Here is a 25,386-nt window from a genome sequence, read left to right as displayed (position 1 = left end):
TATGTAATTTTATGCTGTCATCAACATCGTCTTCAAAGCTGCTATGTAGGAGATCACTTAGCTTTGACAATGAAGTTTTGACAAGTATGATAAAGCCGGAATGTGTGTTCAATAACTGTTAAGTATTGTTCTTCACTGAGTGTATTGAGCAACGTAATGCTCTCACTTGCCTCCATTTTCCCCCTTCCCTATTTCATTGATACCTCCCCAATAGCATTTATGTTTTATTGTAATATCAAAAGTACAAAGCACCAGGATTCGTCAGCTCGAGCTACACACCACACTTGTATTTTCAGAAAAAAACTGTTCAGGCACACAGAATTACCTTATAACTGTATAACCAAATTGTAAGATTTTTAAAAATATCTGTGTGCACTTCCTTTCAGTGTTTTACTATTATAAATTCTGTAGCTGCATTTCTAATAGAAACTGACAATGTAAGTTTGTCACGCCATAATTATACCTCCCACCGATGCCAGTGCTTCAATATCACTACTGGTGACAGGGTGTAATTACAGTCTGACGGATTTCTACAACCAATTTCTATTAAAAATATGGAAATAGGAATTTAGGACAGAAATATATAAAACTAGGAACAAAACTAAAACTGTGTCCCCTAGTTCAATTATCCATAACTATTCATTTGAAGACTTCCTTTTGTGTTGGCTTGCTCTGCGCAAAGTCACAGGAGATTGATTGATGTAAGAAATACTAAGAATACTTTGTCTTAAGTTAAAGGGTATTTCAACAAATGCTTAGCCGATGGAAATTACGAGCAGTGTAAACATTAATTGCATGTTTCACTAATTAATATTGATGATATAAGCTCCACCACCCAATGAAAACAGGGCAATCATACCACATGAATTCGGGGTATTATGACATATCTGCATGACACAAGTTCATAATTTTTAAAAAAGTAACTTATCTTAAAGAATCGCAGACGATGACTAAATGGTAGCAATAAGGGAGGAAGCAGGTAGGTTGTCATTTTTCAAATCTCTTTCATTCTTTATATATATTAACTCTGATAAAGCTATCTACAAACTAGTTTATAAACCTTCATTTGGACTTGATGCCCACTTCACTGGATAGATAGAGAGATTGGCAGTGCCTGCATGCTGAGGATGTATCCTGGGATGGTTTTGCAAGATAGGGACGGCATTCAGGAGACAATGGTAAGGAGACAGAAAATAATACTTCGCATTAAAAGAGAGTCACAGAAGAAGAATCTACAGTAGTCATTCAAAACTCTGGAATGTCCTGCAAACATATTGTCAAGATACTAAGTAATTAAAATTGAGGAACAGTTTTTCTGGATAAGCATATTAATGTGTTGCTGTAAAGTTAAATGATTCTGAAGCGGCGCTTGCGCATCACCAGTGATCTCAACTTGGAACTCGGGAAATTGGTTTATGTGCGTCTCGGGGCGGTTGGAGCGTGCATGGTGGGCCGGTTGGAGCATGCGTAGTGGGCTGGTTGGTGCGCGCGTGGTGGGCCGGTTGGAGCATGCGTAGTGGGCTGGTTGGTGCGCGCGTGGTGGGCCGGTTGGAGCATGCGTAGTGGGCCGGTTGGAGCATGCGTGGTGGGCTAGTTGGTGCGTGCGTGGACTGACATTAGACAGCTGGATGGATGCGGCCTATTGAAGGTAACGGGGCTAAGTGGACTGCTGATTCCTCAACCACGGGTATTGTGATGGAAATGTGTCATTTATTTCCCCACGCTGTATTGTGTGCTTGGGTTACTTTGACCGACTGGCGGAATGCGTGGGTTGTGTGATTTCGTGATGAAGCATCACGTTAGTTGGAGCCAAACAATTGTCTGGAAAACCAGTAATACTGTAATCAGGCAGGGAATAATATGTTGCATCCAATTTCATGCACTCTCTCTCTCTCTCTCTAGTGTTTTATTTGCACAACAGGTTAAGTTATTGAAAATTAAGGTGAGGAGTGATTTATCTGCTGTGAAATAGTTGCGCGAATTATACGCCTTGCTGTTACTAATCTAAAAGCTCTCACAACACCAGGATATGGTCCAACAGGTTTATTTGAAAACATGAGGTTTCGAAGTGCTGCACCTTCCTCAGGTGGTTGTGGAGAATGTTAGATGAGTTAGTATTTTGAGTCGGCAGTGCCAAAGGACACCGGCAAATACAACCATTCCCAAACTAGTCCCCAAAACTTTTCGTTGATTCTGGCTACCGTTGTTAATGTTCCAACACAAGTTCAAAGTGAAACTTTTGAGACATTATTGAATGTATGGTCAGTAAGCTATTATTGGATTTCGGTTTCAGAAGGCGTGCCCCTAGCCATGCTGTTCTAGTACGACTACCACTTACCCAAACTGTGGAATGTCCCGAGTACTGTACGTCCTAAATACAAATTAGAACATATCCAATCCGATCAACTTCCCTAGATCATTCTAGTCTCGATCATCAGTCGAAGGGGTTGTGAACAGTGCTTTCAAGCAACACTGGCTCAGCAATAACCTGCTCACTTGCCTTCAGTTGATTGTGATTGTGAGAGGTTAGTGATTCAGCTCGGGATATCTCTGCAGGAATTTGAGGCCCAGCCATTTCAAATTGCTTCATCGATTAGCTTTCTTGATTGTATAGCCATAAATGCAGATATTTGCTGTTGATTGCATAATGTTCAGCACCATTTTTTGAATCCGCATACTGAAGCAGTTCATGTTCAAATACAGCAAGATCTGGACAAAACCCAGGCTGACAAGTAGCAGTGTGCCTTGATGTTCAAAGGCATTGCCATCACTGAATTCCCTCGCTTATCAGCCTCCTTAGGGTGACGATTGATCAAAGAGCTGAATGAACTAGCCATATGGATATTTTAGTTCCAAGAACATGTCAGAGGATAGGAAATCCTGCAGTTAGTTCAGCTCTTGACTTGCTCATGTCTGTCCACCACTTACAAGCCAAAGTCAGGCATGTGATAGAAACTGAAAAATGTGGTGCTGGAAAAGCGCAGCAGGTCAGGCAGCATCCAAGGAACAGGAGAATCGACGTTTTGGGCATAAGCCCTTCTTATGCCCTAAACGTCGATTCTCCTGCTCCTTGGATGCTGCCTGACCTGCTGTGCTTTTCCAGCACCATATTTTTCAGCTCTGATCTCCAGCATCTGCAGTCCTCACTTTCTACTATGTGATAGAAACTCCCCATTTGCCTGTATGAGTGCAGCACCAAGAATACTCTTTGCCTGACACAATCCAGGACAAGTTCCTGAAGGGCTTTTGCACGAAATGTCGATTTTTTTCCTGCTCCTCGGATGCTGCCTGACCTGCTGTGCTTTTCCAGCACCACTCGGATCTAAATTCTGGTTTCCAGCATCTGCAGTCCTCATTTTTGCCTACAACCCAGGACAAAGCCATCAGCTTGGTAGGCACCATATCCACAGATATGTACTCCCTTAATCATCATTGCATAGTGGCAGCAGTGTCTGCCATCTGCAAGATGCATTGCAGAAATTCATCAAGACTGTTTGGAAATTAAGTTAAGTATATCACTTTCCTATGTTATCATGTGCAAAGAGAATCGACTTCCATGTTGGCCAACACCATAGACATAGAAAGAAGCAGAAATGGGCCTGCAATCAGCATGCTGTGCCATTCACTAAGACTTTGGCTGATCTATTTGTGTCTCAAACTCCAACAACATTTAATTCCCGTCCCTACAAGTATCCATCTACCTCTGCCGTATGTCATTCAATAACCCTGTCTCCATCAGCTTCGGACATAGGGAGTTCCAAGTTTACACAAATCTTAGAGAAATATTTCCAGAGAAGTTTACAGGAGGAAACATCCTTTCCATGTTCACCTTAAGTCCTGTTTAGATCTTCTGCACTACAATCATTAATGCACCAAGGAACTATGCATTAATTTCCATGCTTTTGTTTAATTTAAAAATCTCCATTGACTAGGTGTACTACTTGTACCTTCAGATGTTAGGTCTCTGTGTTTGACTATATGTAGCAAGCACAAATAAGCCATGTTGCAAGCCTGACTGACCTTAATTGGTACAACCAATTAATTGGTTATTTTAATTCTTAGCATATGCTGGATTGTTCAGGAGCTGTTAAGTTGTAGAATTGCAGCTAATGTTAGACATTGTGTTCTGAGTTTTTCAAGCACCAGCTAATTGAGTACAGCCAAAGGGATGTGCTGTTTGGTACAATCTGATAGTAGTTGGAATGTATCACTTTGGTATCTGGTATTGTATTGGTATTGAACAGTTTCTCCTGATTTTTTTTTCATCAAAGGTAGGTTCAAATCAAAGATTAGCTGGAATACGTGTAACAACGGTGGGCTGCTTTTGGGCATAATTGAGATGCATTTTCACTGGGGGACCAGATAGGCAGATAGAGCCAGAGATCCTGACAAAGGATTTAAAGAGTAACTTGAAACAGAAAAAGACTACGTGCAACAGATTCTAGATTAGAGTGGTGCTGGAAAAGCACAGCAGGTCAGACAGTATCCAAGGAGCAGGAAAATTGACATTTTGGGCTGGAGCCCTTAGTCAGGAATTCCTGATGAAGGGCTCCAGCCCGAAATTTCAGTTTTCCGGTTCCTCAGATGCTGCCTGACCTGCTGTGCTTTTCCAGCAACACACTCTGAAGCGGGTTTTGAGAAGATTTGTAGCTCACGTTGAGGTTCTGGATGTAGGTTTGCTCGCTGAGCTGGAAGGTTCATTTTCAGATGTTTCGGCACCATACTAGGTAACATCTTCAGTGAGCCTCCGGATGAAGCATTGCTGATGATTCCTGCTTTACTTATAGAAACCCAAACATATAAATAGAAAGCAGAAATCATCAGCAATGCTTCATCTGGAGGCTCACTGAAGATGTTACCTAGTATGGTGATGAAACACCTGAAAATGAACCTTCCAGCTCAGCGATCAAACCTACATCCAACATACTCTCAACTCTGACCTCCAGCATCTGCAGACCTCATTGTCACCTACCAATTGAGCGAAGTCTACACTTGGAGCCAGCAGGGTGTAATTAATAATTTGTATCTATCTTAGCTAGGGAGCGTGTCATGCTGAAAGAGTGTATATTTGAAACAATGGATTGCTTAAAATATCATGGAGGATATACTGAAGAAGCTATAATTAAAAGTTGATCAGTCACCAGGAATGAACTAGGTGCATTAGACAGTACTGAGGGAAGTAGGGAGAGACATGTAATTGTCAATTTCTCTTCAGAAATAAGATGGTCCCAGATGACTGGAAAATTGGAAATATTACACTCTTACTCAAAAAAGCCATAATGTAAACTCAGCTGCTACAGGACATTTATTTAAGCTCTGGTGGGAGAACTTACAGAAATAATAATTTGGGTGAAAAATCGCTATCACTTAGATAAGTATGAATTCATCAAAAATCCGTAAGGATTTGTTGAAATTGAGTTTAACCAACTTGGTTGAGTTTTTGATTAGGTAAATTGATTTAATGAGGGCCATGAAATTGTTGCAGTTTGTCTGAACCATCTCAATTTGGAATAGATTGAAGGAAACTGTCCCCACTGGGTTGAGAATCAGAGGATATTAACATAATTAATAAAGGAACCAAGGGTGACATGCAAAATTTCTTATAGAGATGTACAGCATGGAAACAGACTCTTCGGTCCAACTCCTCCATGCTAACCAGATACCCTAAATTATCCTAGTCCCATTTGCCAGCACTTGGCCCACATCCCTCTGAACCCTCCCTATTCATATACCCTTCCAGATGTCTTTTAAATATTGTTATTGCATCTCCACTACTTCAGCTCAGTCCATACATGCACCACCCTTTGTGCGAAAAAAGTGGCCCTTGGGTCCCTTTTAAATATTTCCCCTCTCACATAAACCTATGCCCTCTAATTCTGGATTTCCACAATCCAGAGAAAAGACATTTCCTATTTACTCTATCCCATGCCCCTTATCATTTCATGAACCTGTGTAAGGTTACCCTTGAGCCTCTGACGCTCCAGGAAAAAGAGCCCCTGCCTATTCAGCCTCTCCCTATAGCTCAAATCCTCCAATTCTGACAATACTGTTACAACTCTTTTCTGAACCCTTTCAAATTTCACAACGTCCTTCCTATAGGCAGTGCATGATCTGGAATGTATAATCTGTGATTGCGATGGAGGTAGATTGAATTATGGTTTTCGAAAGGGAATTCATAAGCACATAAAGCATGTGAGTTTTTTGGTGTATGGAGTGAGGATGAGGAATTGGTTGCTGAGTTCATGTAGAGAACCAGCATACACTTTATCAGGCCAAGTGGCCCTCTCTGTGCTTCAACTGTTCAGTGGTTATATGAAATATTTAGCATTTGGAATATTCCTCCTAACTGTCCACTTAATTTTCTTTGCTCTAAGAATACCAATCCCAGATTCCTTAGGTTTACAAATGTTTGAAAGTCTGGATCATTTATATCATGCTGATAGATTTTCTGTAAACCCTCTCCTACACTTTGGGATCCTTCCATAAATGTGGTGCCCAATAACTGACAGAATATTCTAGTAGAGGCCTAATCAGTGATATCGATCAACTCCTAGTTTGAAAATATCAGAAATGATCCAAATTAAGTAGGTAGGAAATCGAGGAAGCAGTCGTTGAAATAACAGAATGATGAAAGTCTAGGATTGTCCTCTTGCTCCTGGTTGAACCTGGAGTAGTAGACTGAATTGTTGTCGAGGAGGCAAAATATCGTTCAGATGTTAAGACTGGATTTAAATGTTGGGTGAGCTAACATGAGTCAATAATGCTGACTTTTTTTCCTTTGCAAACAGTTTCTCTTCCTTTCCATTTGTGCTTCTACACTTAATTTCTTCATTTTCTCTCTCCTATCCAAGAAAGACGCGTCAGTTATGGCTCAGTTAGTAGCATTGTCATTGACTCAGGAATTCAAGTCCCATTCCAAAACTTGAGCATAAAAATCAGGACTCGCAGACTAATGTGAGACTGAGGGAGTGCTGCCCTGTTGGGGTGCCATATTTTGAATGAAGTGTTAAACTGAAGCCTACTCTGCCCCGAGTGGATGTAAAGATCTTAGACACTATTTTGAAGAAATGGGGCCTTTATTCTCTAAATATCCCTTGTTAACATCTCACAAAAAAAAAGATCTGGTCATTCTAGCATTGCTGTTTTTGGAGTTACTATGCAAATTGGCAACCATTTTTCTGAAATTACACCAATGTCTGTAGTTTGAAATGGCTGTCATGAGCTACTTGAATTTGAGAAATAAATTGTTCAGGGTCATCAGTTTTTGCCAAAAGTCTTTGAGAAAGAGTTCTTTATGTGACTTAAAAGGCTGAATCTGTCTAGGTAGGCCTGAATTGTGATGGTCTGTTGAAGTGGCAAACAACTGAAAACTTGGAGTCTTTTACAGATAGAATATAGACATTTGGACACCACCTTGTTCCCATTTCAATCTCAGGACGACTGTGCTGTTCCAGCTAGGCCTAACTCAAGCTGCAGAAAAAAACACCTCTAATTCTGCCTATGCATGTTACAGCCTTCAGGACTGTATGTGGAGTTTCATAATTTCAGAAAGTGGACACTATTTCCCTTGTTTGTTCCCTTGCCCCACACCCCTTAGCCACATCCTTTCTGGGTTGCTCCCAGCACAGCCAACCCAATTTCAAACATTTTCATTTCTCATTCGCACCCCACTTAGCAATTATCTCTATCTTGGCTTATTATCAATAACCCCTTTGCCTATCCCTTTTTCCTCTTTTTTTCTGTCTGGGCACTTTATCTCATGACTTATATTCTTATATATTCTATTCTAAAATTGGATTATTTCTTTATTCTGGAGTTTCCAGTTAGGCCATTGTTACTCTCTTTTCATTCACTCTGTCCCTACACAAAGTACCTCTCCTTTGTGATTGTCATCTTGAGGAACTTTATGTAGTAGTGTGAGTATAACCTTACACCTATATTTTATAAAATGAAATAAAGGTGTGTGTGGATATATGTTATATATGTGTGACAGTATATACTTTTATACCTCCACCAAAATATATACCATGTATTCTGTGTAAGGAGTAGGCTTTCAGGCTGAATAGATTTCCCGTTCCAAGTGTGCCTGAATTTACTTCTGAACATGTGATTCTCTATTCTTCATATGTTTTGAAAATAAGTCCTATTTTTAAAAAAACTGATCTAATGTAATCCAACCATTAATTAAATTCAACTTAGCAGTTGGAACCACTCTCATTTCTGAGTTATAATGTTCTGGGTTTGATCTCATTGCTGCATTAAGTGCAAAAATCAAGGCTGACAGTCTAGTGTTGTGTTGAAGTAGTACTGTTAGAGGTGCTGTTTTTCAGATAAGATGTTAAACTGATGTCCCATCTGCTTGCTTGGGTGGGGGATTCTTCACTTTTTTTTTCTCCCCTCCTTTATGTTTCAGTTTTCTCTTTAAGAAAAAGTTTCATTTTCTGTTTTTGCTGAAACCTAACTCAGAAGTGTCTGTCTCAGCGTTCAGGGTAATTGAGGCAGGAAATGTCACAACTTCTGAGAAGTACTTGGATGTGTGCCCGAAATGTTGATGAGCAAAGTTGCCTCTTCTGTACTCTTTGATTCTGTAATTCATGTTATCTTTGGCTGTCTGAATGAGTATCATGACTTGGTGCCATTCTCTTTTATTCCCCCCATAACCCTGAATATTGTTTCTGTTAAGTGATCATCAAATGCTGTCTTGAATTCCTGAATTAAACCTGCCTCCACCACACAATGTTTGTAAATTGAGACTTGAAGTCTTGACAGGTGTGATTGGATCAGTGATTGATATGTGTTTAAAGCACCAAGCCAGGATATACTGTTTACTTCAAGGCAAATCTTAACCTGTAGTAGCTGCCAAATTTTACCTATTAACTAGTTTGTGATCATCAAAAATGTGAAGGTAAAATTGGATTTTGTAGAACTGTTTAAATGTAGGTGTTGTTCCGTTCATAACATTTGTGAATTTTCTACACAGTTGAATCATGGCAGACACCAGTTCATCACCATTGAAGCACTTTGTACAGGCTAAAAAGAAGATTAACTCAATTTTTGATCAACTGTTGGAATATGTTAATGAAGGAGCAAGCTTTATTAAAGGTTTGATATCAATTACCGGTGCTTTGGTTGATATTAAGTAATAGTAATTCAATGTGGTATAGACTAGAACAAATGTTGAGGCACGCATCTTCAATAGAATCACCTTGTCTGTATCAGAGTTATCATTCTGCAGTAAATGTTTCTTTTATCTAATCTGTATCTTCTAATGTCTTTTGACTGCCTCCACAAGCCCCAATTTGCAGCCACTATTCCCCATGTTATTGTCTCAGTCTGAATCAATATATTTGGTTGTGTTTTTGACTTCACATTCTCTTCAATCAGCATAACCGCCTATTGCTACAATTTGTTCATCTCTGCCTCCTCCATCTGCTTCTGAAACTCTCACCTGTGATTTTGTCGCCTCCAGACTCAACAACAATGGACTCCTAGCCAGCCTGCCACCTTCCATAAAATTAAGCACACCCAAAGGTCCACTGTCCGCATCCTAACTTGCATAGTGTCTTATTTATCCATCACTTCTGTCCTTACAGATCTATATATAAGTATTAGTTTCTGGTCTATCTATAGATTGAATTTAGAAATTCTCAATCTTTTGTTTAAATCCTACGTGGCCTCCCTCCTTTGTCATATCGTGCAAGCCCTACAGTTCTTCCAGGTGTGGTCTCTTGTGCATCCTTGACTTGTTTCATTCTACCTTTGCTGATCTTGTTTTTTTTCTAGTTCTCTCCCTAAACCTCCCCTGCCATGTTTCTCTTTATCTTCTTGAAATAATTTTTAAAACCTCTCTGTTTTGACAGCCTCTGTCAGTTTCTGTCTCAGCATTCTTGTGAAGTAACTTGAGGCATCTCAGTTAAGTTGAAGAAAGTTTTTAAATCCAATTTGTTTTTGTTTTTTTATATATATATATTCCTGATGATTTGACTCTTAGAATCTCACCAAAATGAAGGATTGGAGAAGATAACGACGCAGCAGCAGTTAGGAGAAATAGAAATGTTTGCAACTAAAGTGGCTGGAATCGGTGAGGTGCTGGCACGTAGACACATGAAAGTGGCCTTTTTTGGAAGGTGAGATGCAAAATATTAAATTATGGATACTAATAATAGATTCTTCATTAAGTACAGAGAGGAAGGTCATATTTTATGATTGGAAGTGTATGCTTGCTGAAGGAGCAACAAACCTATTGATGATGTTGGTACCAAAATTCACAGAAGTAGGAGCACAGCGTAGATAAATCAAGAAACAGCTGCTATCTTGCTTGGAATTTTTATATCTAGCTTTTAAGTTTGTGAAGAAAAAGCCTTCCAAAAAACATTTTTTTGCAGTTTTTAGCTGAGAGAGGAGTCAAAGTAAGAGATACATTTTTCCCTGTTATTGCTGTAAAGCAATATGTTTGAAACTTCAAAAGAAGTTATGACAGATTGCAGAAGGTCTGAGGTTAAAGGTGAGAAAAGGTGCTACTTGTTAAATCACAGTTGTCTTGTATATTTTATCTAGTTGATAGAATTTATCCTAATAGGATTACAAACAACTCTAAAATATATTTTAGTCTTGGCAGATAAAGATAGCATTGAAGAAGTGAAAGCAACAATGTTTACAGTAACAATTTTCCAAATGAAATCCTAAAAAAAAATAAAATTAAGAGCTGAAATTGTTGCTTTGTGATAAATTATAATTATATTTTTTGGGATTTTGGATTTAAAGTAGAACTCTGTGAATGGTTTTTATTTTAAAGAAGTAATAAAGATATTTGGAACAGTGAACTGACTGCATAATTCCATTAAAGAATATGACTACAGTTAAGCATTGAATAGGATAACTGTGCTTTTAATTCAATGTTTACAAATTGAACTTTTATGACAGAGAAAACAGACTAGGTACCACAAGTGATTGGCAGTTCAGTTCAGAATCAGGTTCCAGTTCAGGTGAACAATTTCACCCTCCCATAAGGATTAGTTTGTGAAGTTTCTAAACTGTGAGAGTTTATATAGAAGTTTTCAAGGTCTCAGAACTGAAAGGAAATTTAGGTCATTAGAATTGGGCCACCAAACCTAGAAAGAGTCATGTAAGTAAGGAATTAAGATTGGTGTGACCCTTCACTGGGCTTGAGTATCTCTAAAGGATATTGATGGCAAACTGGTTGAAAATCGTTATAATTGAACCTCTGGATGTGCAAATCTGAAACAAAAACAAAAACAAATTGGTGGGGAAACTCAGCAGTTCTGGCAGCATCTGTAGAGAGAAATCAGAGTTAACGTAAAGAAGGGTGACCAGACTCAAAATATTACATTGACTTCTCTCCAGCAGTTTCTCAAAATGGTTTATTTTTTCTAAACTGTCTTTTAATAATTGTAATTTTGTTTTTGTTTAATAAACATGTATAATGGGTTATTTTTGTATGAACATTGACAGCCTAGTGTGAATGTGTTGTAATTAAATACCTGAAAAATATAACTATCAAGTCAGATTTCACTCTGAGATCTGACTTGTAACCATCAGCAGGGATATTCATGTGCTTTTGAGCCTTTGTCAGACAGTGATATACTGTCTCAGAACTTGTGACCCTAGCTTTATTTTCTTATAATATGATCCTCCTTCCTAAAAATAGTTCAGAATTCCCCCGTCTCCATTTCTTTTTCTTACCTTGAACATCATTATAATACTGTCATCATTAAACAAATAAGTTGTTGGCCTTTGAGAATTTTGTTTTATTTGAGCAGACGTTTTATGAGTTACTAATTTTGAACAAAAGACTTTTTTAAAGTTTTTGTGTTTCAAATGTCACAGAACAAGTAATGGGAAGAGTACAGTGATCAACGCTATGCTATGGGACAAGGTACTGCCCAGTGGCATTGGACACACAACCAACTGCTTCCTTAGTGTTGAAGGAACAGATGGGGAGAAGGCCTATTTGATGACCGAGGACTCTGAGGAAAAAAAGAATGTTAAAGTAAAGACCTGTTTCTGTCTAAATATGTGGCATTAACATAGGAGGGGGAGGGAGGGGGGGGGGGGGGGCCGGGGGGGGGGCCGGGGGAAGGGAAGGGAGGGGTGTTTGTTGTTTAGAGCCAAGTAATTCATTGTGGAAAAATGATTTTTCAAATTGTGCAATTTGTTTAGATAAGCCTTATGACTATACTGTTGATATAGTAGTCTCCTCTTATTTCCTCATTTGCAATGGAGAATGCTTATCTGCGTGAAATATTGGGGGATGCCAGTAAGTCTGCACCCCAACGCATATTCCAGTATTTACAGAGGAATATAAAAGCAAGATTCTTATTGTTGTCTCATAAAGTGCTTTTCTTTCCCTCTTTATGCCTTTTATTCCCCCTAATATGTCAGTTATGCTGTGCCTATTCCTAAACCACAATCAGATGCTTTTCTATTGGCTCTTGCTTCAATGCAAACCCCATTGCTTCTTAGCCTCAGTCTCTTGCATCCTATTTTTAATTTCATCTATCCTGGAAGCCTTTTGCAACCCTTCTTGCCTGAGATGAATCTCATATTAACCAATGCATTTTGTCAACTCTCCTGTTTGCAAACCCAAGGCACATAAGAACAGGCAGACCATACTTATGAATAATGGCAAAGATGATGGGCAAATAGACGTGACATGGGTTAAGAGAAGGTTCATCAGAATTTTGCGAAAGTTAACATTAAAGATTGGAAGGTCAGCAAGAGAACATATAATAGTGGATTCTCAAACAGACAAAAACAAACTTGACAAGGTTTCACTAGTAGAAAAAAGTTACACTTGTATAAATAACGACACTAGATCCTAACATATTTTACAGCCACTGAAGTACTTTTGAAATGTAATAATTGTTTAATGTACATAGCGAATTTGCACACAGCAAGATTTCCCAAATATCAGTGTTATAATAAGTAGATAATTAAATTTTGTGACATTAATTGAGGGCTAAATATTGTTTAGGATACCAGGGAACAGTCTCTTATGCTTCTTTGAAATAGTGCCATGAAATATTTTATCTCTCACTGAGAAGACACGCCCTCTGACAGTGTAACATGTCGTCAGTACTGTGATACAGTATTGGCCTTGAGCTTTTGTTCACAAATCCTGGAGTGGGGCATGATAGTATTGTGATGTTGAAAACAAGCAGTTTTGGTGGTAGAAAGAATGTTTTGTTTCTAGCTCAATTCAGGTTGAGCAGGACACTAAATTTAAGACTGTAGAGAGGGTAAGGTATGGAATTTGGTAAGGGACTGGAGTTCCTTAGGTTTGAACTATTGTAAATAATTCATAATTAGTTGAAGTAAGGCTTATTGAACTCTGCATATTGAAGCATTTCTATTGGATTGAGTAAAAATGGTGGAGAGGAAATTGTGATGATTCTGGTCCTTGAACAAGGTTATGTTGTCCTTGGTTTATTTTCAGAGAGGTCATAAAAGACACCGACTCCGGAAGGTCTAGGTTTGAAGGGCCAACTTGATTATAGCTAACATACTGCCTCAGGCAAAAGGCTTTTAAGTTTTAAAAAAAAACTTGTACAATGAAAGGGGAGTGGCCAGTTCTCCCAGCTCAGCTTTTCTCTGGTTTGGTTTGATTTGTAGCAGTGGTGCTATAAAAGCTGCTGGACCCAAAGAAGCAGGTCCATGATGCTGTCTCTGACCTCTCTCCTGTAAGACCCTGTGTTTTTTTTTCCTTTTGTGCTAAGGGGTGTTTATGGGGCTTGTTGCAAGTATTGGGAACAACATCATTAAATTGGGATAATCTGTTGGGTTTTCGGATAGGTTAAGTTATTCTGTATACTGTTCTCTTTTGCTTGTGTTTCATTCGGTAATAACAAAGAACAAAGAAAATTACGGCACAGGAACAAACCCTTTGGCCCTCCAAACCTGTGCCGATCCAGATCCTTTATCAAAACCTGACCCCTATTTTCTAAAGGTTTGTATCCCTCTGCACCATGCCCATTCATGTATCGGTCTAGATACATCTCAAACTCCAACTGCCTGATAGTGTCATTTAACTTAGATAAATGCGAGGCGCTGCATTTTGGGCAAGCAAATCTTAGCAGTACTTATGCACTTAATGGTAAGGTTCGAGGGAATATTGCTGAACAAAGAGACCTTGGAGTGCAAGTTCATAGCTCCTTGAAAGTGGAGTTGCAGGTAGATAGTATAGTGAAGAAGGTGTTTGGTATGCTTTCCTTTATTGGTCAGAGTATTGAGTACAGGAGTTGGGAGGTCATGTTGCGGCTGTACAGGACATCAGTTTTGGAATATTGCGTGTGATTCTGGTCTCCTTCCTATCGGAAGGATGTTGTGAAACAACAACTTGTGGTACACCAACATTGCAACTCTGGGCAGCTATTGCTCCCCAAACCTTGAACCCCTCACCATCAAATGCCACCCCTTCTATCTGCCACGGGAATTTACTCCTGCTATATTAACTGCTGTGTACATACCGCTGCAAGCAAAGGTTGAGGAAACTCTGGATGTGCTGTACTCCACCAGTAACACCATGGAGACGGGACACTCTGAGGCCCTGTTTATTGTAACTGGCCAATCTAAAAGAGAACATTACCTGCCCCACCATGGGCCCAAACATTTTAGACCACTATTATACTACTGTTAAGGGTTGTAGTCGGAGTTCCCTCATTTCGGGAACTCCGACTACAATGTCGTGTTTCTTATCCCAGCTTTCAGGCAAAAGCTCAAGTAGGAGACCCTCCCGCAGATATGGGTACAGTGCTAGTCTGAGGAGGCAGAGGATCAACTCTAGTGCTGTTTGGAATTGGCTAAATGGGCCATGTTCACACAGTCTGCAGGTACCTTGGACGAGTACGCCACCATCGTCATAGACTTTATCAGCAAGTGTGTGGAGGACTGCATAGCGAGGAAGTCAATCTGGGTGTTCCCCAACAGGAAACCCTGGATGGTTCAGGACATACAGAACCTGCTAAAATAAGGCATGAGGCCTTCATAGCAGGAGACCCACTCAGATATAAGGAATCCAAGTATGACCTTCGCAGAGCCATTAAGACAGCCAAGGACCAATACCGATCCAAACTAGACACCCAGACAGACACCTGACGACCATGGCAAGGACTGAATGACATCACAGGTTTTAAAAAGAAACAGTGCAAGATAACAGACGATGACACATCCCTCCCAGACCATCTCAATGCCTTCTATGCTTGCTTTGAGCAGAATTTCAGTGGAGAGGTCCTGACGACAACAAGTCCTGACGAACCTATCCCAACAGTCACAGCATCAGAGATCAGATCAGTTTTTGTGTGAATCCAAGGAAAGCGACAGGACCAGGGGGAGTACCAGGCCGTGGACTCAGTGCATGCACAAGCAGAGGTCTTCTCGGACATCATCAACCTCTCCCTGCAGCAGACCACTGTCTCTGCCTGTTTCAAGACGGCCAATATATCCCTGTGCCTAAGAAGGCTCATGCAGCAGTCTGAATGGCTACCGCCAGTGGTCCTAACTTTGGTAGTCATGAAGTGCTTTGAAAGGCTGGTCATGGCATTAATCAACTCCAGCCTCCCCACTACTCTTGATCCACTCCAATTTGCCTATCGGACAAACAGATCACATCAGATGCCATATCACTTTGCCCTTCACTCCTCTCTCGAACATCTTGGTACCAAGAACAGCCGCGTAAGAATCCTACTCATTGACTACAGTTCAGCCTTCAACAATATTATCCCCTCAACACCGATTACTAAACTTAGTGATTTCGGACTAAGCCCCACTCTCTGCAACTGGATCCTCGGTTTCCTGGACCACAGGCCACAATCAGTGAAGATTGGGGACAATACTTCATCCCCACTAACACTCAACACTGGAGTAGTGGGGGGGGGGGTACTCAACCCCTCAACTGTACTCACTGTATACCCATGACTGTGTTGCCAAATACCAGACTAATGCCATTTACAAGTTCACTGATGATACCACCATAGTCAGTCAAATCTCAGACTACAGACAAACAGACTACAGACGGGAGGTGGAAGACCTGGAAAAATGGTGCACTGAGAACTACCTAGGTCTCAATGCCAGCATAACCAAGAAACTCATTATTGATGTTACTCATGCCCCCTACACATTAACAGCACAGAGGTGGAACGAGTGGAGAGTGTCAAGCTCCTGGGAGTGGTCATCCACAACAAGCTTTCTTGGACTTTTCATGTGGACGCACTGGCTACAGAGGCCCAACAACGTCTCTTCTTCCTCGGACAGCTGAGGTAATTAGGCATGATGGCGCGAATACCCTTGCCAACTTTTATAGGTGCATCATCGAGAGTATTCTTGAATGTATGACTACCTGGTATGGCAACTGTACCATTCAAGATCGGAGATGGTTACAGAGAGTGGTGAACTCGGCCCAGACAATCCAAAGGCCAACTTCCCATCTATACCACAACCACCTGATGAAAGAGCAGTGCTCTGAAAGCTAATGCTGTTGGACTATAACCCGGTGTTGTGTGATTTTTAACTTCCCATCTATAGAATCTTATCTACCAGACCTGCTGTCAAGGAAAGTTTGCCAGCATTCTCAAAGATCCATCCCACCCTGATGATGTTTTTCTACAACCTCTACCGTTGAGGACAAGGTACAGAAGCCTGAACACATGCACCAGCCGGTCGAAACAGTTTCTACCCTATTGTTGTTAGAATACTGAATGGACTCTCAAACTGTATTCGCCTGTACCTGTGTTTTTGTTTTTACTGCTGTTTACCTATTATTTATTCACCTATGCTACTTAACTCTGTGATCTGCCTGTGTTGCTTGCAAGACAAAGCTTTTCACTGTGTCTCGGTACATGTGACAATAAATTCAATTCAATTCAATTCAAACTTGAAAGGATTCAGAAAAGATTTACAAGGATGTTGCCAGGGTTGGAGGATTTGAGCTACAGGAAGAGATTGAGTAAGCTAGGCTATGTTTTCCCTGGAGTGTCGAAGGCTGAGGGGTGACCTTTATAGAGGTTTAAAAAATGAGAGGCATGGATAGGATAAATACACAAAGTCTCTTCCCTGGAATGGGGGATTCCAGAACTAGAGGGCATAGATTTAGGGTGAGAGGGGAAAGATATAAAAGAGACCTAAGGGGCAACCTTTCCACGCAGAGGGTGGTGCATGTATGCAATGAGCTGCCGGACGAAGTGGTGGAGGCTGGTACAATTGCAACATTTAAAAGGCATCTGGATGGGTATATGAATAGGAAGGGTTTGGAGGGATATGGGCCGGGTGCTGCTAGGTGGGACTAAAATGGGTTGGGATATCTGCATGGACGAGTTGGACTGAAGGATCTGTTTCCATGCTGTACATCTTGACCTCAGGTGGCAATGTGTTCCAGGCACCCACCACCCTTTGCGTAAATAAGTTTCCATATATATCTCTCTTAAACTTATTCTCTCTCACCTTGAACTTGTGACCCCTTGTAATTGAGTCCCCCACTCTAGGGAAAAAGCTTCTTGCTATCCACCCCTCTCTTGATTTTGTGGACCTCAATCAGGTCTCCCCTCATCTTCTGTCTTTCTAATGAAAATAAACCTAACCTATTCAACCTCTGTTCGTAGCTAGCGTTTTCCTTACCTGGCAACATCCTGGTGAGGAGAAAGTGAGGTCTGCAGATGCTGGAGATCAGAGATGGAAATGTGTTGCTGGAAAAGCGCAGCAGGTCAGGCAGCATCTAGGGAACAGGAGAATCGACGTTTCGGGCATTAGCCCTTCTTCAGGAAGAAGGGCTAATGCCCGAAACGTCGATTCTCCTGTTCCCTAGATGCTGCCTGACCTGCTGCGTTTTTCCAGCAACACATTTCCATCTCAACATCCTGGTGAACCTCCTGTGTACTCTCTTCAAAGCATCCACTTCCTTTGATAATGTGGCGACCAGAACTGTACGCAGTGTTCCAAATGTGACCAAACCAAAGTCCTATACAACCGTAACATGACCTACCAACTCTTGTACTCCATACCCAACCTGATGAAGGAAAGTGTGCCGTATGCCGCCTTTGACCATTTTGTCGACCTGCGTTGCCACCTTCAGGGTACAACGGATCTGAACACCCACATCTCTCTCTGTACATTAATTTTCTGCAGGGATTTTCCATTTACTATACAGTTCACTTTTGAATTGGATGTTCCAAAATGTATCACCTTGCATTTGCCTGGATTGAACACCTTTTGCTGTTTCTCTGCCAAACTCTCCTATCTCCAAATTCTTATGCATTCTCTGACAGTCCCCTTCACTATCTGCTACTCCACCAATCTTAGTGTCATCTGCAAACTTGGTAATCAGACCACCTATATGTTTCTCCAGGACATTTATATATATCACAAACAACAGTGGTCCCTGCACGGATCCAGTAAATAAATTATGTTTCGTTTAAAACTAAGTGGTTTTACCAGTGGCAGCTCTCCTGGAATATCCACTTTACACCTGTGTTGTGGGAAAAACATCAGTCTCGGAGTCGGAATCAGGGTTCAATGACAGAGTTTATTGCACAAGAAAATACTGGAGCTCTGGGGAGAGAGAGGCAAACAGAACAAGGGTCAGCTGAGAGTCTTCTCTCGACCCGGAGTACACGTCAAGTACTTTTAGGTCGGTGTTGAGATTATTGTCTTTGTAATATGGTTTGTTTATGGCAATCATTGCAGAATTGTTGATAATTTTGATACAGTCTTTGTCAGTTCCAGCGCAGCCTTTGTTAATTTCTGCCTGGTCATTGTCAGTTTCAGTGTAGACATTCAGTTTCACTGACTGTACGGAAATCCATTGCTGTAGTAATGGGCGCTAATCGCTCTTCCTGAGAAGGACGATTACTGTAGCTCTGGCTATTAGCATTTCTGTAAGAGGTGTTGGCTGGACCAAGACTGTTCGGGCAATGTTTGTTACTCATGTGTATTCTCTCCTCCACCCACCTTAAACTAATCAACTGGGTTATGAGTGTATTGTGTTGGCATTCTGGTAGTCCAAGGCAGTATCTGTATCTGCTCTGCTGTTTTTCCACATATTGTGATCTGGCAGCCATCTTGTGTGTCAAGTTGGCAAACTGATGGCTCAGTGGCCATCTTGTGTGTCCTTGTGCCTAGTGTCACCCTGCCCCGTGCCATTTCCCTCTTCACCTGCTTAAGACAACCAGCAAAGTTGGGGTCTGGATGACCTTCTTGAAATGTTTTGAGGGGTCTGGCCTGCTCCATAACAAACGTTGGTGTCAGCATCTATTGAAAGTTGTTCTGCCAATGAATGATGATCTGATGGAGAACATGTAGACAAAGATCCTTGTGGAAGCTCAAGATTGCACTGTGGGAAGGAGAAAGACTGTTACTTTAGATGCACTGACTACATTTGCATACCTGAGATTAGAATTCTACAAGGGTAGTCTCAGAGCTGTATGAAGGAAGTGGAGTATTGGTGGGTGACAGTACAATGCTTAACACTATAATGAAGGTGAAGATGGGTAGTGCATTCCTGCTAATAATAATTGAAGATGCTGATATTTTTGGTTTAGCTAATTCATTTTAAGGAAAGCCAAACTGGAGTGTTTCATGAGAGATGAAAATGATGCAAGGAAGTGACAACTGTTTTGGAATCTCTGAGAAGGAAAGGAGGTTGAAGATAAGATCACAGATTAAAGACAGAATGGTGAAAAGTTTTGTTTTTGGAAAGGCAGTGATTTGAATGGGGAGAGTACTGTTTCTGAGAAGTGCGATAATCTCAATATTATTAACTATGTGAGTTTGAAAATGGAATTGAGGAAGCAGTTTGTTTGATTCAGTTGAAAAGTAAGTGATATGTCCCAAGAGGTAGTTGAAGTAACTATGGCAGTGCTTGTTTGTGCTGAAGTAGGCAAGGAACTGAGGGTACAGACGCGATAGCTCTACATCCCTCTTTCTGGGTTTAACGTCTTTTACATTGAGTTTAAGGTCAATGGGAAGCAGAACGGTTTAAAGGTGGCCACTGAAAAAGAAGATCCTGTGGCTATCTTGACATTTAATGATTATTCTAAAATACTAAACAATTTTGACAGAGAAAAGTAAAACATTGCATTCTTTGAGTAGTGAAGGTAGGCCTAGCAGTAAATGGATAGGCCAAGTTAGAAAATCAAGGTACAAAATTCCCAAATTTTAATGTTGTTCTTTATTTAGTGTAGATTAGACCTGATGCATGCTAATGTTTGAGACTGTAGTGTCATAACACTAGTATTTTGGAATGTATTATCTTCCCCTCTAATTTGAGAGACAATCTCCACAGAAAAATTGCCTTGTCTTCCCTAAGTACTGTGCTATCAGTCAGTCCAATATGTAAAATTTATACAAATCTTGTGTTGTGAGAATCTCCTCTTTTATACTTCACAAATAAAGTCTGTGGAAACTGATTTGACCCAATCATTGCCTCACTATCATTCCAGTAGACCAGTTACAAAAGATGTCATTGAGGTGGGCCAAGCCCTAGGACCTTTTGAAAGCTTCTGAATATTCCACAGATGGTGGCCAAATAGTGGGTTGGTATGCAGTAATCCTGTTTCACTTAACTTTGTGTGCCTCTCTGTGATGTATTTTGACTTAGTTCCCACATGAGCTGTCTGATTTCTTGCCCAGCTGGATTTCTGTTGGAAGTCTGCCTTTTAACTTCATGCCCCTTTTACACTTTTCAAATTAATAAAACATTTTGTCAATGAAAGTCCAAACAACAATTCCCCACCAAGTCACCTCTCAGCTGTTTTTACTTGGTGCTTTAAAGAACAGCATTGAAAATGAATCGGTGAAGTTGAAGAGGTTTACAGACGGCTTTAGTAATTGAGTTATTTCCTGTTAGTTAGTAGAAAGCTTCAATGGGCAGAAACTTGCTGCAGTGGCAAGTGGGCTAATGGGATGGGAAGTAAATGGGAATTCCAGTTAGAGGCAGTACAACGGTCAAATGCAATCCTGCATCAGCCAACCGCTGGTGAAAAAGGCCAATTTTGATGGTATTAGGCAAGAACTTTCAAAAGCTGATTGGGTGCAGATGTTCACAGATAAAGGGACGGCTGGAAAATGGGAAGCCTTCAGAAATGAGATAACGAGAATCTAGAGAAAGTATATGCCTGTTAGGGTGAAGCGAAAGGCTGGTAGGTATAGGGAACGCTGGATGACTAAAGAAATTGAGGTTTTGGTTAAGAAAAAGAAGGAAGCATATGTCAGGTATTGACAGGATAGATCCAGTGAATCCTTAGGAGAGTATAAAGGCAGTAGGAGTATACTTAAGAGAGAAATCAGGAAGGCAAAAATGGGAAATGAGATAGCTTTGGCAAATGGAGTTAAGGAGAACCCAAAAAGTTTTTACAAATACATTAAAGACAAAAGGGAAACCAGGGAGAGAATATAGCCCCTCAAAGATCAGCAAGGTAGCCTTTGTTTGGAGTCGCAGGAGATGGGGGAGATACTAAACGAGTATTTTGCATCAGTATTTAATGTAGGGAAATAGATGGTGATATTTTGAAAAATGTCCATATTACAGAGGAGAAGTGCTGGATGTCTTGCAATGCATAAAAGTGGATAAATCCTCAGGACCTGTTAAGGTGTACCCGAGAACTCTGTGGGAAGCTAAAGAAGTGATTGCTGGGCCTTTTGCTGAGATATTTGATCATCGATAGTCACAGGTGAGGTGCCGGAAGACTGGAGGTTGGCTGACATGGTACCATTGTTTAAGAAAGATGGTAAGGACAAGCCAGGGAACTATAGACCAGTGAGCCTGACGTCGGTGGTGGGCAAGTTATTGGAGGGAATCCTGAGGGACAAGGATGTACATGTATTTGGAAAGGCAAGGACTGATTAGGGATAGTGAACATGGCTTTGTGTGTGGGAAATCATGTCTCACAAACTTGATTGAGTTTTTTGAAGAAGTAACAAAGGGGATTGATGAGGGCAGAGTCGTAGATGTGATTTATATGGACTTCAGTAAGGCATTTGACAAGGTTCCCCATGGGACAACGGTTAGCAAGGTTAGATCTCACAGAATATAGGGAGAACTAGCCATTTGGTTACTGAACTGGCTCAATGGTAGAAGACAGAGGTTTGTGGTGGAGAGTTGTTTTTCAGACTGGAGGCCTGTGACCAGGGGAGTGCCACAAGGATTGGTCCAGTGCTTTTCATCATTTACATAAATGATTTGGATGTGAGCATAAGAGGTATAGTTAGTAAGTTTGCAGATGACACCAAAACTGAAGGTGTAGTGGACAGCGAAGAAGGTTACCTCCGATTGCAACGGGATCTTGATCAGATGGACCAATGGGCTGATAAAGATAAATGTGAAGTGTTGCATTTTGGGAAACCAAATCTTAGCAGGGCTTATACACTTAATGGTAAGATCCTCAGGAGTGTTGTTGAACAGAGAGACCATGGAGTGCAGGTTCGTAGCTCCTTGAAAGTGGAGTGGCAGGTAGATAGGATGGTGAAGAAGCTGTTTGGTAGGTTTTCCTTTATTGGTCAGAGTATTGAGTACAGGAGTTGGGAGGTCATGTTGTGGCTGTTCAGGACATTGGTTAGGTCACTTTTGGAATATTGCGTGCAATTCTGGTCTCCTTCCTATCGGAAAGGTGTTGTGAAACTTGAAGGGATTCAGAAAAGACTTTTCAATGATGTTGCCCGGGTTGGAGGATTTGAGCTACAGGGAGAGGTTGAACAGGCTGGGGCTGTTTTCTCTGGAACGTCGTAGGCTGAGGGGTGACCTTATAGACGTTTATTAAATTGAGGGGCGTGGATAGGATAAATATGCAAAGTCTTTTCCCTGGGGTGGAGGAGTCCAGAACTAGAGGGTATAGGTTTAGGGTGAGAGGGGAAAGACAAAAAAGAGACCTAAGTGGCAACTTTTTCACGCAGAGGGTGGTACGTGTATGGAATGAGCAGCCAGAGGAAGTGATGGAGGCTAGTACAATCGCAAAATTTAAAAGCATCTGGATGGGTATATGAATAGGAAGGGTTTGGAGGGATATGGGCCGGGTGCTGGCAGGTTGGACTAGATTGGGTTGGGATATCTGGTCGGTATGGACGAGTTGGACCGAAGGGTCTGTTTCTGTGCTGTACATCTCTATGACTCGATTGGCAAAGCACTGTAAGGAGGCCTAACCATTTGCGGAGGCAAACAGAAAATACCCAACCTCAGCATCCAGCCGTTCTCAATGGGGGACCATATAGCCCTTTTAGGGACCCTGGCACATTTGAAGGGGGTCACAGACTGAAAACTGTGAAATGATTTTCTGTCTATCTGTTCGTGTTGTATTCCTGTTTGAAAGGGGGGCCTTGGAACCTGAAAAGAGCTGCTTGCTAAGCTGGAAGGTTCATTCCCAGACGCTTTGTCACCCTACTAGGTAACATCTTCAGTGGGCCTCCGGGCGAAGCACTGTTGATGATTCCTGCTTTATATTTATATGGGTTGGTGATGCCATTTCCTGTTCTTTCTCTCGGGGTGGTAGATAGGGTTCCGGTTGGAATGCCATGCTTCTAGGAATTCTCGTGCGTGTCTCTGACTTGTCCTAGGATGCATGTGTTGTCCTAATCAAAGTGGTATCCTTATCTGTATGTAAGGATACCAGTGAGAGGGGGTCATGTCGTTTTGTGGCTAGATGATGTTTATGTATCCTGGTGGCTAGTTTTCTGCCTGTTTGTCCAATATAGTGTTTGTTACAGTTCTTGCACGGTATTTTGTAAATGTCATTAGTTTGGCTTGTTGTCTGTATAGGGTCTTTCAAGTTCATTAGCTGCTGCTTTAGTGTGTCGGTGGGCTTGTGGACTACCATGATGCCAAGGGGTCTGAGTAGTCTGGCAATCATTTCAGACATGTCTTTGATGTAGGGGAGAGTGGCTAGGGTTTCTGGACGTGTTTTGTCTGTTTGTTTCGGTTTGTTGCTGAGAAATCGGCGGACTGTTTTTTTGAATACCCATTCTTTTTGAATACATGGTATAGGTGATTTTTCCTCTGCTCTGTGTAGTTCCTCTGTGCTGCAGTGTGTGTTGGCTCATTGAAATAATGTTCTGATGCTGCTTCATTTGTGGATGTTGGAATGATTGCTTCGGTCGTTCAATATTTGGTCAGTATGTGTTGTTTTCCTGTAATCGCTGGTTTGCAGTTCCCCATTGGCTGTTCGCTCTACTATGATATCCAGGAATGGCAGTTTGTTGTTGTTTTCCTCTTCTTTAGTGAATTTTATGCAAGTAAGGGTATTATTGATGGTCTTGAAAGCTACCACCCAAGTTCAATGCAACAGTTTAGCCTTCTCTTCCACATTCCAACAAAGGTCCCCACACAGCAGAGAGATCCTACTTGTTACAAATCCTCCAGCAGGAAGACTGCCTTTCCTGCTGTTCGCCAACTTGGATCTGAATCCAAATGTTTCTCATTTGCAGATTTAATTGCAGAGGTATGCTTTAAACTGGTGATCACTTGGTTTATTGTACATACTAATAACATGCTAATGTATGAAAAAAAGGTTAATGTTGGTTGCTATTGGCAACTCACCCTACGCTAATAATGCTGGACTTTTTTCTCGACTTTCAGCATGCTATTGCGAAGCTGGCACTTATGCAATTCAATATTCCTGCCCACCTCATTTCCTGCACCAGGGAGCTTCACTCGGTTTTGCTGATGTAGGCGTTTACCAGGATTTTTATAGTCATTTATGTACCAGTTATGTTAATGTTGTCTGCACTTCTGACTTAAATCTGGCAAAAATTAAGATTGTACCTGTGGCAGTGGCAAAGATAAGAGACTGTTTACTGGTATGATGGGCATTGAAACAAAGGGAAAAGGACAAGTAAATATTGTGATAATGTAATACCAGACAGAATGAGATTAGTAGTGTGAAAATGACTTCACAAGGGAGTCTGGGGAGAAACGTCACATGAACATATAGCGAGAACAATCATTGGAGGAGGGTGATATAGGTGTTAAGAGATATGAAAGACTTGTGGGAGGTTGCATTCATGCTTACAGAGAAGATTTGATGGTGATATGGTTTCACATATATGTAAGTGAGTTTGTATAAGAAGAATGATTGAGTGGGAACAGGAGGCAATAAATGTGAAAAACAGTTGTGAATGGTTGTTGAAATCCAGAAGGATCAAGAATCATTTAATGTACAGGCCGGGGGCAACAACTTGAGAGGAATTGGTATGCAACTTTAAGACCTTAAATTATAGGCAGAAGCCAGTTATATATGTAAGTGCACGTTTGTACATTTATCTAGATTTTCAAACCCCTTTAGAACTCTTGAAAAATGCAGCAGGGTGTGAATATGTTCACTAGTATTAATTACAAATTAGAGGTATTAATAACAGAGGAGGATGTATAGGTATTTGAATCTCCTTGAAGAG

General features: G+C 41.0%; 1 protein-coding gene across 1 annotated transcript in view; it reads left to right on the top strand.

Moving 5' to 3' along the window:
* The first annotated feature begins 1,531 nt into the window (after window positions 1–1,531).
* Window positions 1,532–25,386, top strand: part of LOC122555938 (mitofusin-1-like) — a 75,807-nt gene continuing 51,952 nt past the window's right edge. The window contains exons 1-4 of the mRNA XM_043702232.2: window positions 1,532–1,648; window positions 8,981–9,102; window positions 9,992–10,127; window positions 11,848–12,010. Of these exons, the coding sequence (XP_043558167.1) occupies window positions 8,988–9,102; window positions 9,992–10,127; window positions 11,848–12,010 (414 nt within the window). The 5' untranslated portion in view covers window positions 1,532–1,648; window positions 8,981–8,987. The remainder of the gene's footprint in view (window positions 1,649–8,980; window positions 9,103–9,991; window positions 10,128–11,847; window positions 12,011–25,386) is intronic.

Source organism: Chiloscyllium plagiosum, unplaced genomic scaffold (assembly GCF_037043375.1).
Source record: "Chiloscyllium plagiosum isolate Xiang-an unplaced genomic scaffold, Cpla_swu_hap1 HiC_scaffold_13, whole genome shotgun sequence".
Classification (NCBI taxonomy): domain Eukaryota; kingdom Metazoa; phylum Chordata; class Chondrichthyes; order Orectolobiformes; family Hemiscylliidae; genus Chiloscyllium; species Chiloscyllium plagiosum.
Note: the sequence above shows the minus strand (reverse complement) of the source record. Positions and strands in the feature narration are given on the sequence as shown.